This window comes from Anolis carolinensis, chromosome 3 (genome assembly GCF_035594765.1).
Source record: "Anolis carolinensis isolate JA03-04 chromosome 3, rAnoCar3.1.pri, whole genome shotgun sequence".
Taxonomy (NCBI): Eukaryota; Metazoa; Chordata; class Lepidosauria; order Squamata; family Dactyloidae; genus Anolis; species Anolis carolinensis.
Genome location: NC_085843.1, coordinates 261054626 through 261072366, shown reverse-complemented (window position 1 = coordinate 261072366; position 17741 = coordinate 261054626). Strand labels below are relative to the sequence as shown.

Genomic DNA, 17741 nt, shown 5'->3' with positions numbered 1-17741 from the left:
AGTACTGAAGAACAGGGAGCAAATTCTTGTCCTTATTGACTTTACAATATCTGGAATGTGATCCTTTATAATAGTTGCAAATAGGAACATCACCTGACCCTATTATCCTGCATTAGTCAGTGTCTGGTATGGAAGTCTCATCTTGTTTACATTGCTCCTTGTTCAAACTGCAAAGTCACTTTTCTATAATCCAAGCCTTTAAGTGCACCAACATTTCATGATGATAGCAAATAACTTTTACCATGCCTCTATGCTGATCTATTATTCTGTTTCCACTCATTAAACAGCAAGAATTGGAGAGGGCCATTACATCCGTGTCCTGCTTGTGGACTTCCCAGAGGGACCTGGTGGGATACAAGGCAACTCCTCTGCAGTGGCTGCACCAAAACATTGACATTCATTGATTGGAGAGTCTATGCTACCACCCTCTGACTGCATATCACTGTACAATGAAGATATTCCATTTCTGGCTGGCATTTTGTTGAGTCATATATAATGTATCATTTTTATCTACACTTTTTTATTATGCTTTGTAATTTTCTTATATTTTATTGCTTTGACTACCTTGAGTAATGTGTTGAAAACTACAGGAGCAAAATACATGTTTTTGTATACATACATTTATAATCTATGGGAATAGGAGATTGGATTGCACATCCCACTGGGTGAATACCACACAGCTCTGAATATTCCCTCCCTCTTCAGTCAAATTTCCTCAATCATCATATGGTTACTGACTAAGAAGAAGTAAAAACTGCTTTGCTTTTTCATTGGGACACTGATGTCCCTGAAAATTTAGTACCAAATACATTGAATATCAACTTCCATATAACCAAAACCAGCCATCTGTGTTTACCATAGTTGGTTTGGTCAATAGTAATGAATGAATCTATAATCTATAATAACCAATAGATTGATGATGACTGATGGAAGAAACTCCAGCTATATCAACCCACCCCAGTGTCTTTCTTCTACTCTTAGTTTAGACAATCAAATACAGAGTTGCTGGTTTGGTTTTGATTTTTAAAGGAAAACATAATAAAGAGCTCCTTAAAATATTTAATACTTATGAATACTTTAACAAAACAAGGGAAAGTCTTCACATTAAAAGCTACTAAGTGAAGTTAGATGAAAGATGAGTGGAATGGAATTCTAGATGAAGAATAGAAAGCAAGGATGTGCATCTGGGACAGTGTTCTCAGGTTCATTTTTCATTTTCATTCTCAACCCCACTTGTGCTTAGCTCTGTCTAGAGTACAACAATGTGCTCATGACTCACCCGTATCTTACTTTGACCTTGTCATTGTCTGGATTGCAGTAGAGTCTTTCCAGATGCTCCTGTGAGTCAGTGGTCACACTCTGCCACACTTGGGATGCAGTCCTCCTGACCTGCCAGTGATATGGCAGGACTGTGTGGTGTTTGGGACAATCGCTGCCATATACACACACACCTTGCAGAAAATCCACACAGATGTCAATCCCGTCTTTCTGGTGGGTGTGATATTGCAGCTGGTTCAAGAGTTCAAAGACGAGGTCAAGAGATGCCTCCTCACTTTTGTTCTGGAAAAGCCCAGCCCCAAACTTATCCACTGGGTTTGTGTTACACTGGGCTAGGCAGCTGTTATTGTTCTGGATCAGTCCAGGAGAGTAACCTTCAAGTATCTTGCCAGGGCACAAAAGAAAGGCAGCGGCAGCAGAGTTGTTGGAGGCAGCCTGCAAGGAGAGGTCCTGGAATGGCTCATCAGCAGGAGAGGTAGCCGAGGGGAAGCCCTGCTCGCTGGTTTGGGCCTCCTGCTCAGGGTGTCCATCTGAGATTTGTCCCTGAACATCCGGGGCTCCAGGTACCAACACTGGAACACTGTTAGCTGGCTGTGGGCATGGAGCCGTAACCCCCAAGTTCTTTTTCGCAACAGGTTCACACAAGTTACTATGGCCACTGTTCTGCCCCCTGGGCACAAAGATGCCATCCAAGGTTCCTGTGCCAAGCAAGCTAGTGAAGATCGGCCGCAAAGCCCTCAAGGCTTCCGTGTCCAACCTCTTCTGCCCTTGCTGCTTCTTCTTAAAGCACGGCTTGATCGGTGGTATCTTCTCAGGAATCCTCATCGGCGGAGGGAAGACCTCGGAAGGGGCAGAATGCTGCATTTCCTGGCAGTGGGCCTGCTGAACCACACAGGCAGGTTCAAGCTCTGTTTCCATCCCTTTTCAGATCCTTCCTGTAGCCTCCCGCCCTCCACCCTCTTCTGAGTCACTCTGCAAGTTTCCAGCACTTTGCAAGATGATCCAGACCTAGGGCAAAAAAAGAGAAAAAAACAAGGAGAGGCAATTAATATCACTCTAATTGCTCAGGGCCAACACAAATTACAATTACGCAAGCCAAGAGAAGATTTTGAAAAGGCAGCTAATTTCTCACCAGCACCTGCTTTATTTTATCTTCTGGATTAACCCCAGGCACAAAGTACCACTCAAATCTCAGTCCTCCATACAAACATTCACCCTTCTCCTGTCTTTCACCTCCCCAGACTAAAGTCTTCTCCGATTTCCCCATTTCTTTGTGAATTCATGAGGACAAATACCCTGTGTTTTCTTTTACCCGGCTCATAAGGATTCACATTCACCAAGTACACACTTGTCCCATCCATGCCAGTTTGCACATTCCTTACCCCTCCAAAAGACTCCTCTCACACACTCTTTTTAGCCAGAAGCATTCAAAGAGACAGCTGTGTTAGTCTGTTCCAAGGTATTTTTTTAAAAATGCATCTGATGAAGTAAATTGTGTCCCCAAAAGCATTGGCTAGAATTATCTTCTTTCCAGGCAGTATCCACCAAGGTGCTATTAAATTGCTTTATTTCCTTTTTACACAATCTCCTTTAGTCACACAAAGGGATCTCTGAGCCCTGAAATTACCAAACCAAGCTGTGCAATTCAGAGCAGATGACTAAAAGTATGTGGGAATGTGAAGCTGCTCAAAACGGCTCTTCCCCGGAAGGACAGATTCCTCAAAGGGACCGTCTTTCTGTCACTCACACCACACACCACTTGTGGCTTCAGAACTGCCTCGTCACTCCCCCTTCCGAGCCCTTTCAGGAGTTTCACATTCCCACATGCTGCCAGTCATTCGCTCTGAATCACACGCCAAGCGCTGAGGCCCTTCTGACTTCAAATGACACAGCAGAGGAGCCCGGCCTGCCTCGCCTGCCACCTGCAGGCCCCAGGGAGAGATTCCCAGAAGAAAAAGTTTGCAAAGGGGGAAAGAACAGACATAAGGGCCCAGGAAGAAAGTTTGCAATGAATGTAGACAGAAGACAAGTTGCCCTGTCTTCTGTCTGCACCAAATACAACTATGAGACAACATGGCAAGGAAAGGAAAACTGCCACTCTGCTTCAAAGTGTGGAGAAATCTATACATAAAACTATTACAGAATGCAGAAGGAACATGAGGATTTTTGTTTTTGCAATTGGTGGGTTTATTTACAAGACCACCCACAAATGGTCTTCAAAATAGCCTTCTGTTTTGCAAAGCCCAGCTTTAGACAAACACAGGCAACTTGTCTTTTCACTTTTCCCCACACAAAGCTAGTCCTTATTCCTTGAGATTCTGCCAGCAGAAAGGCAAGGGCCTCCCTTCTCTACCCCACCAGCCATAAGTTTAGGTCCCAATTTTAAAAGTTTTACATACAAGAACACTCAGTGTGAACTATGAGGTCCTGTCTGCAGAAATGGCCTTCCTGTGCATATCCGCATATCCCCAAGAGTCCTGCAGCCTGTGTGGCACATAAGGTGGGCTTCTTGGGGATGCTTCTAGTGCCTCAGAAACAAGGAGCAGTTGCACACCAGATGCTCAGCCATTCCTCACTCTCCTTGCTGTTGTCTAGCAGACCAACCCTGCCAGAATTGCCAAAGGGCACTGAAACCGCCCTACTTATCAATCAATCAATCAGGTTGCTCCAAGTTTTCCGCGCTGTATGGTCATGTTCCAGGAGCAACAAAGAGGGCATCCTTTGTTGGGAGGTATTAGCTGGCCCTGATTGATTCATGTCTGGAATTCACCTCCCAACAAAGGATTCCCTCAGGCAGGAACAAGTCAAGCTTTGAAGCTGCAAAGCTTTTCAATGCTAATCAAGGTGATTAACTGCAACATTCACACTGGCCTCTGACAGACAAGAATTCTTTCTCCCACCCTGGACCTTCCAGATATATAAACCTTGCTTGCTTAGTTTCCAACAAACCTCACAACCCCTGAGGATGCCTGCCACAGATGTGGGTGAAACATCAGGAGGGAATGCTTCTGGAACATGGCCATACAGCCCGGAAAACTCACAGCAACCCAGGCCCCTTCCACACAGCTGAATAAAACCCCCCATTATCTGCTTTGAACTGGAATACATGGCAGTGTGGACTCAGATAACCCAGAGCTCTTCCAGACAGGATTTGATCCCTGGTTTTCTGCTTTAAACTGGATTATATGAGTCCGCACTGCTAGATAATCTGGGACAAACAGAAATCCTGGGATACAGGGCCTCTCTGGAAGGGCCCTCAGTTCAAAGTAGATATTGTGGGATGTTCTGCCTTGATATTCGCGGTTATATGGCTGGTGGAAGGTCCGTGAGAGCCTTCCACAACAAATCAATCTATTATCTGTGCGGCACACCTCCTGGGCCCATTAACCATTTTCTCACTGATGCGAGTACGGGGAAGTGAGTCCTCTCTGCTACAATAAATAAAAAGATTCTGACTGCCTCATCCCACTAGAGCATGAATCCACTTTAAATCCGGTTTCTGCCTCCTGCAGAATTCTGGGGTTTGTAGTTTGGTGATGCCAGGACCTGTCTGACTGAGGTGTTTAAAGCCTCCTTCCTAAAGTGGGTTTAAAGTGGATCCAAGCTCAATGGGATGAGGTCCAGTCGCAGGACAGTCGCCTTGCTTCGGTGGACTGGGAGTCAATAAGATAGCACTGGGACTCAGGTGCGAGGAGGACTCAGGTGATGTTTACTGGAGGAACGAGCCAGGATAACACGACCAAACCTGCGGATGAAGAAGCCCTTTTCCAGCGACTCAACTCCGGGAAGGGAGAGGCTTTACCCCAAAATAAAAAGAACCTGCGATTCCCAGAAGGGGAAAAGACCCGAATCTGGAGACGCCGGGCGCAAAGAGGCAAAAGTCCTGGCGCTGGAGAGCTTGGAAAGGAAGGAGAAAGGGAGGAAGAAAGGAAGGAACGAACCGTAGGGGTTTGCAGTTCTGTCCGAAGTAGGTCCAAGGCTGGGTAGGCGAGAAACCCTCCTCTCCTGGCTTCTCCTTCGCAAAGGACAAAGGAAGAGTTAAGTTCCCCGACTTGGCTCTTCTGGCGCAACGTCCGGCGCCGGCACAGGTCTCCCAACGAAGCCAAGGAGCCCCGAAAGGAGAAGCGAAGGCAGAGAGGGCGACGAGGAGTCTGCAAAGGCGACAGTGCGGCTTCAGGCTGCTGCTCCGTTTCCTCCGTCCGGACGTGATCCGGCGCCCATGCCGAGGAGGAAGGAGAAGCGGAGGAAGGAGAAGGGGGCGCGGCGCCTGCACCAAGTCTGGCCTTTCTTTCCCCCCTCCCTCTCCCTTTCCCCGTCTCCGTCTCCACTCCGCGTCTCTCACATGGGGCCCCGCGTTAAATACCGCTTCCTCCCCAAGCCCAGGGCTTGGGCAGCAGCTGCAGGGTCCGAGGGAGGAGCGAAGCAAACGAGAAGCGCAAAGGCTCCTCCTGCTGCGCTTTAAGGGAGCGCGTCCCTCCCCCAAGAGGAGGAGGCATGGGAGGGGCTTGCCGGACTGTCTTTGCATGCATTGACTGTGTTTGCATAGGCAGCACTGTGTGTGCTGCTCAGAGAGTCACCCACCCTTGCCTCCTTGCCCTCCAAGGGTCACTGGGAAGGGCGAGGCGTGGAGAGGACTGGCACGAAAGGGGAGGCTCCGCACGCACCCCAGGCGCACCGCGCTGGTTTCGGAAGCTCAGCAGAGGCCCGGGCCGGTTAACCGGCCCGGGCCTCTGCTGAGCTTCCGAAACCAGCGCGGTGCGCCTGGGGTGCGTGCGGAGCCTCCCCTTTCGTGCCAAGGAATGGGAATCATAGTCTATCAGTATCAACAATACTGGGAAGCAACCAGGGATCTCTATGTCATGTCAAGGAAGCAGATCTCCTGGGGAAACTAAGGATCTGCTGCCGGTCACGTCTGGTTCAGGGTGAATCTAGAGTTCCGGTTATCCGACTTACCTTATTATCCGACGTGCAAGGTGCTTGCTGGTGGGAAGAGAGTGGCTGGCACAGACTTTCCTTCCTGGCAAGCACCTGGCACTTTGGAGAAGCCCGCTGTCTGTTCCTGCCCAGCAGGCTTCTCTAAACGGGTTGCTTGCTGGAAAGGATAAGGGTTTTATTTATTTATTTATTTACAGCATTTATATAAGGGGACTCAGGGCGGATCACATTACACATATAGGCAAACATTCAATGCCTTTTAACATAGAACAAAGACAAACATAGGCTCCGAGCGGGCCTCGAACTCATGACCTCCTGGTCAGAGTGATTCATTGCAGTGAGAGGCCCCTGGTGGCACAGTGTGTTAAAGTGCTGAGCTGCAGACCAAAAGGTGTCAGGTTCAAATCCCGGGAGCAGAATGAGCGCCCACTGTTAGCCCCAGCTACTGCCAACCTAGCAGTTCGAAAACATGCAAATGTGAATAGATCGATAGGTACCGCTCCGGCGGGAAGGTAACGGCGCTCCATGCAGTCATGCCGGCCACATGACCTTGGAGGTGTCTACAGACAACGGCGGCTCTTCGGCTTAGAAATGGAGATGGGCACCAACCCCCAGAGTCGGTCACGACTGGACTTAACGTCAGAGGAAAACCTTTACTTTACCTTTTATCTTTGGTTATCCGACATTTGGCCCACCTGTTTATGTCGGATAACCAGAACTCTACTGTATTGTTATTATTATTTATTCCCTGCTTTTTTCTCGCCACAAAGGAGACACTTTTGTCTGGATCTCCTCTGCCCTATATCCCAGGATCTGATCCCATATTTGAACTGGATTATATGAGTCCACACTGCCAGATGGAAAGAAAAAGGAAGAGGAGCCGAACAAGGGGAAGATGGGTGGATGGTATCCTTGAAGTGACTGGCTTGACAGCTGACAGGGATTTCTAGCGTGGTCTGGAACATGAGGTCACAAAGAGTCAGTGACTTAACGAATAAACAGCAACACACTGCCAGATAATCTGTGATAGGCAGATAATAGGATAATAGGGCAGTAATAGGGAAGCCCCCAGTGGTGCAGATGCTGAACTTGTTCGAATCCGGGGAGCGGGGTGAACTCCTGCTGTTAGCCCCAGCTTCTGCCAACCTAGCAGTTCAAAAACATGCAAATGTGAGTAGATGAATAGGTGGGAAGGTAACAGGCACTCCATGCAGTCATGGTGGCCACATGACCTTGGAGGTGTCTACGGACAATGCCGGCTCTTCGGCTTAGAAATGGGGATGAGCACCAACCCCAGAGTCAGATACGACTAAACTTAATGTCAGGGAAAATCCTTTACCGATATGAGTCCACAGTGCCAGATGGAAGGAAAAAGAAAGAGGGGCCGACCAAGGGTAAGATCAATGGATAGTATCCTTGAAGTGACTGGCTTGACTTTGAAGGAACTGGCGGTGGTGGTGGCCGACAGGGAGCTCTGGCGTGGGCTGGTCTGTGAGGTCACGAAGAGTTGGAAGTGACTTAATGAATAAACAGCAACACACTGCCAGATAATCTGTGATACTGGGGTAATAGAGCAGTGTAGATCCGGCCTTTGACTGCCACTGCTCAATACTATGGGCTTTGTAGGTTGGTAAGACTTGGACTGAGAAACATCTTATATATAGGACCCTTCTACACAGCCATATAATCCAGAATATCAAGGCAGAAAATCCCACAATATCTGCTTTGAACTGGGTTATCTGAGGCCACGCTGCCATATATTCCAGTTCAAAGCAGATAATGTGGGATTTTATTCAACTGTGTGGAAGGGCCCATAAAAAGTAGAAGGCAGGTGAGGTTAGAAACCAGAAAGGTTGCTTCCAGTCCTCAATGTTGGTGCAGATCTAACAGGTAAAGACAGAATACAACTGAAGCCCCTTCTACACTGCTGTATAAAATCCAGACTATCTGCTTTGAACTGGATTATATGGCAGTGTAATATAATCCAGTTCAAAGCAGATCATCTGGATTATATGGCAGTGTAGATCCAGCCTGAAAAACTCCACCCTGGACCTTACACAGATATTTAAACCTCCCTTGCCTAGTTTCCACATACCTCACAACCTCTGAGGATGCCTGCCACAGATGTGGGTGAAATGTCAGGAGAGAAAGTTTCTGGAATATGGCCATACCTCCCAAAAGACTCACAGCAACCCAGTGATTCTGGCCTTGAAAGCCTTCAAAAATACATTAATACATATTGGGCTAGAGCTGCATCAATGATCATAGAATCCTAGAGTTGGAAGAGATCTCATGGGCCATCCAGTCCAACCCCCTGCCAAGAAGTGAGAAAATCGCATTCAAAGCATCCCCAACAGATGGCCATCCAGCCTCTGCTTAAAAGCTTTCAAAGAAGGGGCCTCCACCACACTCCAGGGCAGAGAGTTCCACTGCTGAACAGCTCTCACAGTTAGAAAATTCTTCCTAAAGTTCAGGTGGAATCTCCTTTCCTGTAATTTGAAGCCATTGTTCTATGTCCTAGTCTCCAGGGCAGCAAAAAACAAGCTTGCTCCCTCCTCCCTAGGACTTCCCTTCACATATTGATACATGGCCCTCATCATGTCTCCTCTCAGCCTTCTCTTCTGCAGGGTAAGCATGTCCAGCTCTTTAAGCCGCTCCTCATAGGGCTTGTTCTCCAGACCCTTGATCATTTTAGTTGCCCTGCTCTGAACACATTCCAGCTTGTCAACATCTCCCTTCAAGTGCAGTGCCCAGAATTGGACACAGTATTCCAGGTGTGGTCTGACCAAGGCAGAATAGAGGAGTAGCATAACTTCCCTGGATCTAGACACTATACTCCTATTCATGCAGACCAAAATCCCATTGACTTTTTTAGCTGCCGCATCACATTGTTGGCTCATGTTTAACTTGTTGCCCAGGAGGGCTCTAAGATCTTTTTTCACAGGTATGGGCTATTGATAGTCAGGTATCCTATATAACCCAAGATCTTTTTCACATGTACTGCTATCAAGCCAGGCATTCCATATGTGTGTGTGTGTGGAATGCCTGGCTTGATAGCAGTACATGTGAAAAAGATATTGGGTTATCCCCCCTCTCCTCTGGGCCAAGTGAATTGCTATATAGATATACCCTGATATCGGCTCAGGCTGTGGTGCAGGCTGGAGAGCAGCTGCAATGAATCACTGCAATGAATCACTCTGACCAGGAGGTCATGAGTTCGAGGCCCACTCAGAGCCTATGTTTGTTTGTCTTTTGTTCTATGTTAAAAAGGCATTGAATGTTTGCCTATATGTGTAATGTGATCCGCCTTGAGTCCCTTTGGGGCGAGAAGGGCGGAATATAAATGCTGTAAATAAAGAAATAAATAAATAAATCCAGAGGAGAGGGGGGAAATTTCTTTATTTCATCCCTTTTAAAACAAGCTAAGAAGATTTCAGAAGAACTAGCACAGTGAGCCACCTTTCTGCGCCTTCCTGGCCTAAGGAAACCCTATGAAATGCTTGGGGTGGCTGCTGGACAGGATAGTAGGAAGGGCCGCAGGGAGGGAGATGCGTGTATAATTCATTATTATTATTATTATTATTACTATTATTGACATAACGACGTTGTATGACACAGCAAACAAGATAGATATGCTGGATTTCATATATTATTACTATTATTACTATTATTACTATTATTATTATTATTATTATTATTATTATTATTATTATTATTATTATTATTATTATTATTATTATTGCTCTGACTCTCATTGCGTGTGAATGGAGTCTGCCCAGGCCGGCCTTGCACAAGGGCTGGGAAACAGGAGAAACCTGCGAGGAAGCCAAGCGTTTGGTGTCGGTTTCTGTCCTCTGAGCTGGAAGGCAGGAAATGGGAAACGGAGAGCCAGCGCGGCCGGGAAGGAGAGGCTGCTTGTGCAAAGAGGGGCCGCCTTGAAGCCCGTTTTTGCTTTCGATAAAAGGGCGGGGACGAAAGTCAAAGCCGGGAAACGTGTGAGGAAGCTCATCGTGAGAACTGTATTTCAGAATGATTCTCTTTTGGCACAGAAACACGCGACCACAAAACCCTCCCGCGAGATTGACTACTATTGAGCCGCATATGCTGCGAAGGGGGAATTTGGTCATGTTTTGTTTACTTGCCCAGCCTTCCCATCTCTCCAGCCTCTCCTGACATTTGCATTGCAGTTTGTGCTTTACGGTGGGGGACAAAGAGTCCCCGGAAAACTCATAAAAGTGCTGTCTCCTTACTTAGCGTATCATTGGTGAGCTCATGTGAAGCTGGAGGACAATCCATGACCCATTTAAGAGATGGGGAATGTCAGGCTGAAAGGAGTTCCTGGTTTGAAGCAGAGTGAAGGCCCACTTTTAAGGTTCTCCTGAGAAGTAACCCCGAAAGAGTCCAGTGGAGGCTTCTACCTGTACATTTACACCAGGCATGGGAAAACTTCGACCCTCCAGATGTTTTGGACTTCAGTGCCTACAATACCTAACAGCCGGTAGGCATTGTCGAAGGCTATCATGGCCGGGATCACTGGATTGCTATGAGTTTTCTGGCCTGTATGGCCATGTTCTAGAAGCATTCTTTCCTGATGTTTCACCGGCATTCATATCTGCAATTCCTCTGTTTTCTGAATCCCTCTCTTCATTTTCATGGTTTCCTCCTTTCTGTTGAAACCAGAGAAGTCAGCCATAGCAGAGCACTTGATGAACCAACCTGTACACAGCATATTATTTGAGAACACAAAAATGTTGGACCACTCTCACAACCACCATGTCAGACTACACAGAGAAGCCACTGAAATCCACAAGCATGTGGACAATTTCAACAGAAAGGAGGAAACCATGATAATGAACAAAATCTGGATACTAGTATTTAAAAAACTCTAAAACCAGGACAGTAAATAAAGAACAACACTCAGAAAACAGGAATTCCAGACATGAATCAATCAGAGCCAGTGAACACCTCCCAAAAAAAAAAAGGATTCCACAGGCAGTAAACAGCCAGACCTTGAAACTGAAATATTTCAAGGTCTGCTAATCAAGGTGGCCAATTGCAGCATTCACTCCTGCCTCCAACAGACAAGAGTTCTTTCTCCCACCCTGGACCTTCCACAGATATATAAACCCCAATTGCCTAGTTTCCAATAGACCTCACAATCTCTGAGGTTGCCTGCTATAGATGTAAGTGAAACATCAGGAGAGAATGCTTCTGGAACATGGCCATACAGCCCAAAAAACTCACAGCAACCCATTTTAATAGCAGTGTGTGCTTTACGGTGGGGAACAAAGAGTCCCAGGAAAACTCATAAAAGTGTTCTATCCTTACAATATAATTGGTGAGCTCAGGCGGAGCTGTGTATTGCATTTGGCAGCAACACTTCTTTGGTTTCAGGGCTTTGAAAACTGAGGTGTCCACGGCGCATTAGACTCAAGTGAATACGAGTACTTTTTGAAAGACTTGTACATTTGGAAACCACTAAAATCATACAGAAATACAATAGTTTTGCCATTTCCCCTGAGTTATAGTATAATGTGCTGCTTCTTAAATTTATCATGCCCTTTTAAAGGAACAGACACCCCCAAAGAAAAAAGGAGGGATCAGCATTCCATTTTCCCCATCACTCTGCACAACCATCTGTAACATAGACACCAAGAACTGGGAAGCCCTGGACCTACAGCATTTTAACTGAAGGCCAACAGTTGCCAACAGTGCTGTGGAATTCGAAGAGGTACAAATAGAGAGCGAAAGAGAGAAATGTGTCAAGAGGAAGGCACATCAAGCCAACCCTGACTGGGACCTGACTGGGATGTGGCTCCAGAATAGGTCTCTACAGTCACCTATGAATCCACTGCCAAGACCCTACACTTGGAAGGCAATCATACTCGGCCACCAGTGATAGCCTATGAAATGACAGATAGGCAGTCATAATGAATCTGTTCCCTGCCTTAGAGATTACAGCATGTCGATTGTCTAACTGTTGAACATCTTAATTTTGTCAAAGTGAGATGTTTCTCAGTGTTCCATGAAATATGAAATTGTACTTTGTGCACTTTGAGAACAGTTTGAATTCATCTTTTGATATTAATGTTTTAGTAGCAAAGAAGATGTTGGAACTAGTATATTATTATATTGGCAGTGCCAATGTTACTGCAGTGGCATTTGTTTTGCTCACTACTACCATTGCAATGCTCTTGCTCCAAATTTAAAATACAGTGTATATATTTTCTTTGTTATATCAGATACAAGGAAGACAAACCACTACTCTGGATAAACCAGGAGTTCTGGTTGGTATATTCAGTTTCTGGGTTTCTTACCTCATAACCAATTTTGTTCATTCCTTTTTCCATCCCTCCCCATCATCTTCTCCATGAATTCAACACCTCCATCCCACCGCACACATCCATATTCTCCCTCTCACATATTTCAGTTTTTAATTTTAATAGCATTTAATAATAATTGTAAAAGACAGGAGGGAAGGAAAAAAAGGTTCAGCCAGAAATATGTAATGAGGAAGGAACGTCAGAGGAAAATCTAGGTGATTAAGGTCACACCTTCAATTATCACATCTTCAGTAGGACCTCCTAAAAATGGTGAGAGCAACTGCGACAACGAATACACATGAATGACATTTACCCTGGTCTGGATCAAAAAGTCCTGGAACACCAAATATTCCCCCAACTCCCTTTAATGGGTTTAAAAAGTAATGACTAATGCTGGAAATTCACCAGAAATAGACTGGGACAGGAGGTCCATCAGTATGGCTATTTTAAGCATTCTAACTTTAATGTTATTATTTCTGCCAATCCTAATACTTTTTAGATATCCTAGAGCAGCCCAAAAGCTATGCTTTCATACTGTATTCTAAGCATTGTACCTAAATAAAAATGACTCCCCATATCCACAGGTGATATGCTCCCATGCATCATGTGAATACATGAAACTGCAGATAATAGTATACCCTATTGTTTACAATGGGGTCGAAAAGAAGATACATTTTTCCCAACGGGAAAAAGCAAAATCGTGGATAAGAGAAACCATGTGTATTCGTTCTATGGATACAGGGGTTGCACTGTACCCCAAAGTACCAGATCCTTTCTGATCTTGGAATCTAAGCAGGATCAGCCCTGCTTAGTGCCTGATGGGAGACCACCAAGTACCAGGTGCTGTTGGCTATATTTCTGAGAAAAGAACTGGCAAAACCACTTCTGAATATTCCTTGTCTAAGACAACTCTATGAAATTAGTGGGGGCACCATACGTTGACAGGCAATTTGAAGGCACAGGCACACATTCTATTCGTGCTGATCAACTTGTCATTTTCTCTCTTCTGCGTGCATCAAAGATCATCTGTTTTGAACCTTGCACTCAAGTGACATCTGAACAAACGTGTGAGATCTAGCTTGTGTATCACTCTTGTAAACTGATATGGCTGTAAAGATGAGACGCTAGGAGACCTGACACATTTGCCCAATTGTCCTTGCCAAGCACACTGCTGGCAGCTTAACAGAGAAATTGCTGTAGACAATTTAAACAGGAAAAACAAAATAAGCATAGGTTTGAAGCATTGAAAGCCACTATTCTCAAATGAATGTGTGTGAGGAATGGAGGAAGAGGTAGAAAATAATTTCTGTTGATATCTGTCAAAGGACTTGGAAATATAGTACGCAGTCTTATTGAACGAACATCTTGATCTGTCACTTTATCTGCATGCTTAACCCTATTCTGTCTCGCTCACTTTCCAAGATGATCTGCAAAGAGAACAGTCAGCCAACAGAGAAACTGTCTTTTGGCATAGGTTGAAATAAATAACTTTTCTGAACAGCAATGCAAAAGTCCTAAATGAAGGGGGGGGGGTCCCTGCCATCTTCTTTCTTGTGCCAAATAGTGAAAGAACACTTCACAGCCTTAAAATGGGCACAATTCCTTTACTACTATTTCTTAGAATGTTGAAGGTATTTTGCCTTTTATTTGTCAATCTACATTTAGCCAAAGAATTCATCGTTTCGGTGACCTGGCCTTCCAAGACTGTAAACAAAAACAAAAAATCTAATAAGCAGATAAATTGTGCCATCCCCTTTAAGAACACTGAATTATTGGGAAATTTATATTCTCAAGAATGTACTCTATTCAGTCACCCACTGTCACAACATTGAATACAAGTACATTTTCATAGCTGTATGTGCCTTTGATCTGTGTTTTCACATCCGTGATGGATTCTCTAGAAGCAAACTTCTGAGAATTTGGAAACATTTTTCTGCTCTGATTGTGACATATTTGAAGCAGTGGTTTCATAATATGAAATTACTGACTTGACTGAACTCCAGTATGCAATCTTGGATTTGTTTATATAGTAGGCCAGGTTGGTGATTTCCGCAAACATCTAAGTGTTAAATTCTAAGGGGCCGATTCTCAAACCACATCTCTTTGGTCCTGAATGTTCCTAGAAATCAGGTCTCTTGGGAGAGACGTCATCAGCCCAGCATTCTGCTATTTCTAGTCTAAAATAGCCCTATCTATGGCTCTACAGCTGGGCTTTGGTGTTTTTCCTGAATTCTTTTATCAGTGGAAGGAATGTCAATATTCTCATTCTGGCTGTATGCCTGGAAGAACTCTATTGACCATCTTTATTTTTCCATATACATAGTGTTTCTCCATGCAGAGACACACAACTTAGTAGTTTTATGATGAAGATTAATACATTTGTGAGAAAACTTCACTTGAAACCTTCAGAGACCACGAAGGCATTATGTGGCTTATGCACATGTATATTGACGCACAAGTTATTGCTAGGAAAGGCTGTAGAGAAAAGTAGAAATCCATGCACAAATTCCCTCTGTTAAAATATGAGTTTGAATATTTTAAGCTTTAAAGAGCCAGCTGTTCCTACCCCTGATTTAAATTATAGTAATTGTTTCTCAATTGGCCTCTATAGCTATACATTTGCATATGCTAATCCCAATCCTATACACCATATCGCCTTTTGTGTCCTTTAGAGACTTACTCAGAATCCTTATCCAGCCATGAATGTTGCTTCTATTTTTGGATGACGCAGCTACTTTTTGTTTGCTTTAGTTTGTAAATGATTTGAGGAAGAAAATAAAATCCCAGCTGATGATGACTAACAAGAGTGTCCTCCACGCTGTAAATCAGAACACAAGCTCCACGTGCTCTCTTTCTGTTTCTCTCTCTTTCTATGTATTGACAACTTGTCCCCAATGAGCCTAGGAATCTGAAACTGTTGACACTGATAAAATTTTCTTCCATAAAGAGACAGAAGGCCAATGAATGGGGGAAACACTCAAAATATTAAGTGCCATATAGACTAGCATTTCCAAATGTGGCACCCTCCAAATGTTAGATTAGTACACCTATCAATCCCAATCACCATGTGTAGAAAAACTAACACATCTGGAGGAGGGCAGATTGAAAGTTTTGCAAGTAACAAGTGCTCTATACTCTTTCCCCAAAAGCAGAAATGTTAAGTGTTGCTTTTCCTTTGCGTCCCCTGCTCATGCAAACCAGGGGAAAATTGACAAGGTTATTATTATCCCTCTTTGGAATACTGTGCTTTTACAGAGACATGTGAGTGAAATCTGTCAGGTCTGCTCCACATTCCAGAATTGTGAAAACACCAGGAACTGCTTTAAAAAGCCAGTGCAAAGGTAGGCTGCTTTAGAAAATGAGACAAACTCAATTTCTGGCATTTCACAGGCTAGAACTGGTGGAAAGAGATCTCAGAAAGCAGAATTTTGTCAAATATTAGGGGAAACGTCTGTCCTATGGTAAAAGCTGTTTGACAATGGAACAAACTGCCCCATGAGTTGGCAGTTGGATGGCCATCTGTCAGGGGCATTGCTTGTGCCAGGGATTACATGACACTCACTCGTGTCCTTTTCAACTCTGCAATTCTATTATTCTAAAACCTAAAGAGGACACCTATTTATTAGTATCTGGAAAGGGAATAACCTTGGAGCCTGACATAATCCAGATTTTGAATGCATCAGCATATTTAACTCATAATTGGCTGGCATCATAGAACGTAATCACTGGACATAATGCCTTGTTTCTATATGAAAGGATTATAGCTGGGCAGATGAATACAGGCTTTGTATGGAGAAGGTTAAAGGTTCAACCCCTGATAGATCCAGGTAAGATTGCAAAAGACCTTTATTATCTGTCCCGTTATTCTGGTGGGTGTGAACTGAATCTAATTTATTAATATTAGTGTGTGTGCACAATAAGAGCCAACATGGTGTATGTCCTCAGGGTTAGACTACAACTCTAAAGAACAGGGTTCAAATCACTGGTAGCCCATGGAAACCCACTGGGTGACCTTGGGCAAGTCACACACTCTCAGCTCCAGAAAATCTTGTGATAGGTTTGCTTTAAAGCTGCCATAACAACCAACAACTTGAAGGCAAACAATAACATAGCGACTTGATCACAACAGTGCCCTCTCCACTTCACCAGCACCAAAGGATTTTTTTTTGCTCCTTTCCAGTTCTATAAACTACAGAAAGGCATACCAGGAAATCTGAGTTTGTGGCAGAGTAAAGTAGCCACCTGGCCTATTCTGTGCTTTTAAAAGCAGCTGGATTTACAGACAGAAGCAGGTGCAATTTTTCATAAAATGGAGATAATCATCATTGCTTGCTAATGCTGGCATATCAAACTGCTATAAATGTACAGTAGGAGTAGTTAAAATGCGACAATCTGCAAAGGTTAATCTTCCTGTTACTGCTTTTTACTTCTGTTTTGAGTAACAAAGAATACAACAGAATTTGGAACAATTCACAGAAGTGCATAAAATGAATCAAGATGTAAATAAAATAGAGAGAAGCCTCCCCAATCATTTTTCCTCAATGTAAGAGACATCAGCACTATACAACAAAACTCAGGGCTCATCCAGGCTGGCCAAATGCCTGGAGTTGGAGCTGTACTTGCCAGGATTTGTAAAAATATTTGTAAAATGTCATTCCTGTCTGGAACTATTTCTTGTGATTTTTCTGGACTAGCCACCATTTTTTTTTTTTAAAAAAACAAGAGTTGGAGATATTTTTTTCCCTTTCCCCTTGTCCCAGGAGTTTTCGATAGAGAGCAAGAGTAAATTGCAATTCCTACATCTTTAGTTTCCATATTCCAGTGCTTTGATTAGTTTCACTGAAGTTGTGTTAAATGCACATCAGACTTTTGTCACAGAAACTTTTTTTCTAGTCTTACTTTCCTTCAAGTGATACTGGTTTCTATGAGACACAGGAGGCTCAGTCACAACTATATGTCTGTCATTTAATACTAAGGATCCAAGCCTCTATAATGTGTGCATCAGCTTCACATAACCTGAATTATTTTTTCAGAGTTATATTCTTAAACATAAAGTATTCTCAAAGATGATTTTATTATTATTTTATTAAATAGTAATACAACGTAAATATTAGTTATATATACAGTAATAATATTGGGACCTCTATTATATTTTCAAATTATTAAAAGGTCATTAGCATTTTTAATATATTGTCTAATCAATGT

At 43.9% G+C, this 17741-nt stretch overlaps 1 protein-coding gene across 2 annotated transcripts in view; it reads right to left on the bottom strand.

The window, feature by feature from the left end:
- Positions 1–5708, bottom strand: part of tiparp (TCDD inducible poly(ADP-ribose) polymerase) — a 30015-nt gene extending 24307 nt beyond the window's left edge. The window contains exons 1-2 of one of the 2 annotated variants that reach the window (XM_003218217.4): positions 5220–5708; positions 1280–2286 (exon numbers count right to left, since the gene is read on the bottom strand). In XM_003218217.4, coding sequence (XP_003218265.3) covers positions 1280–2196 — 917 coding nt within the window. In that variant the 5' untranslated portion in view covers positions 2197–2286; positions 5220–5708. Of the gene's footprint in view, positions 1–1279; positions 2287–2660; positions 3088–5219 lie in introns of those variants that run through there. The other variant, XM_062976699.1, reaches the window with a different exon arrangement.
- Positions 5709–17741: the final 12033 nt, after the last annotated feature.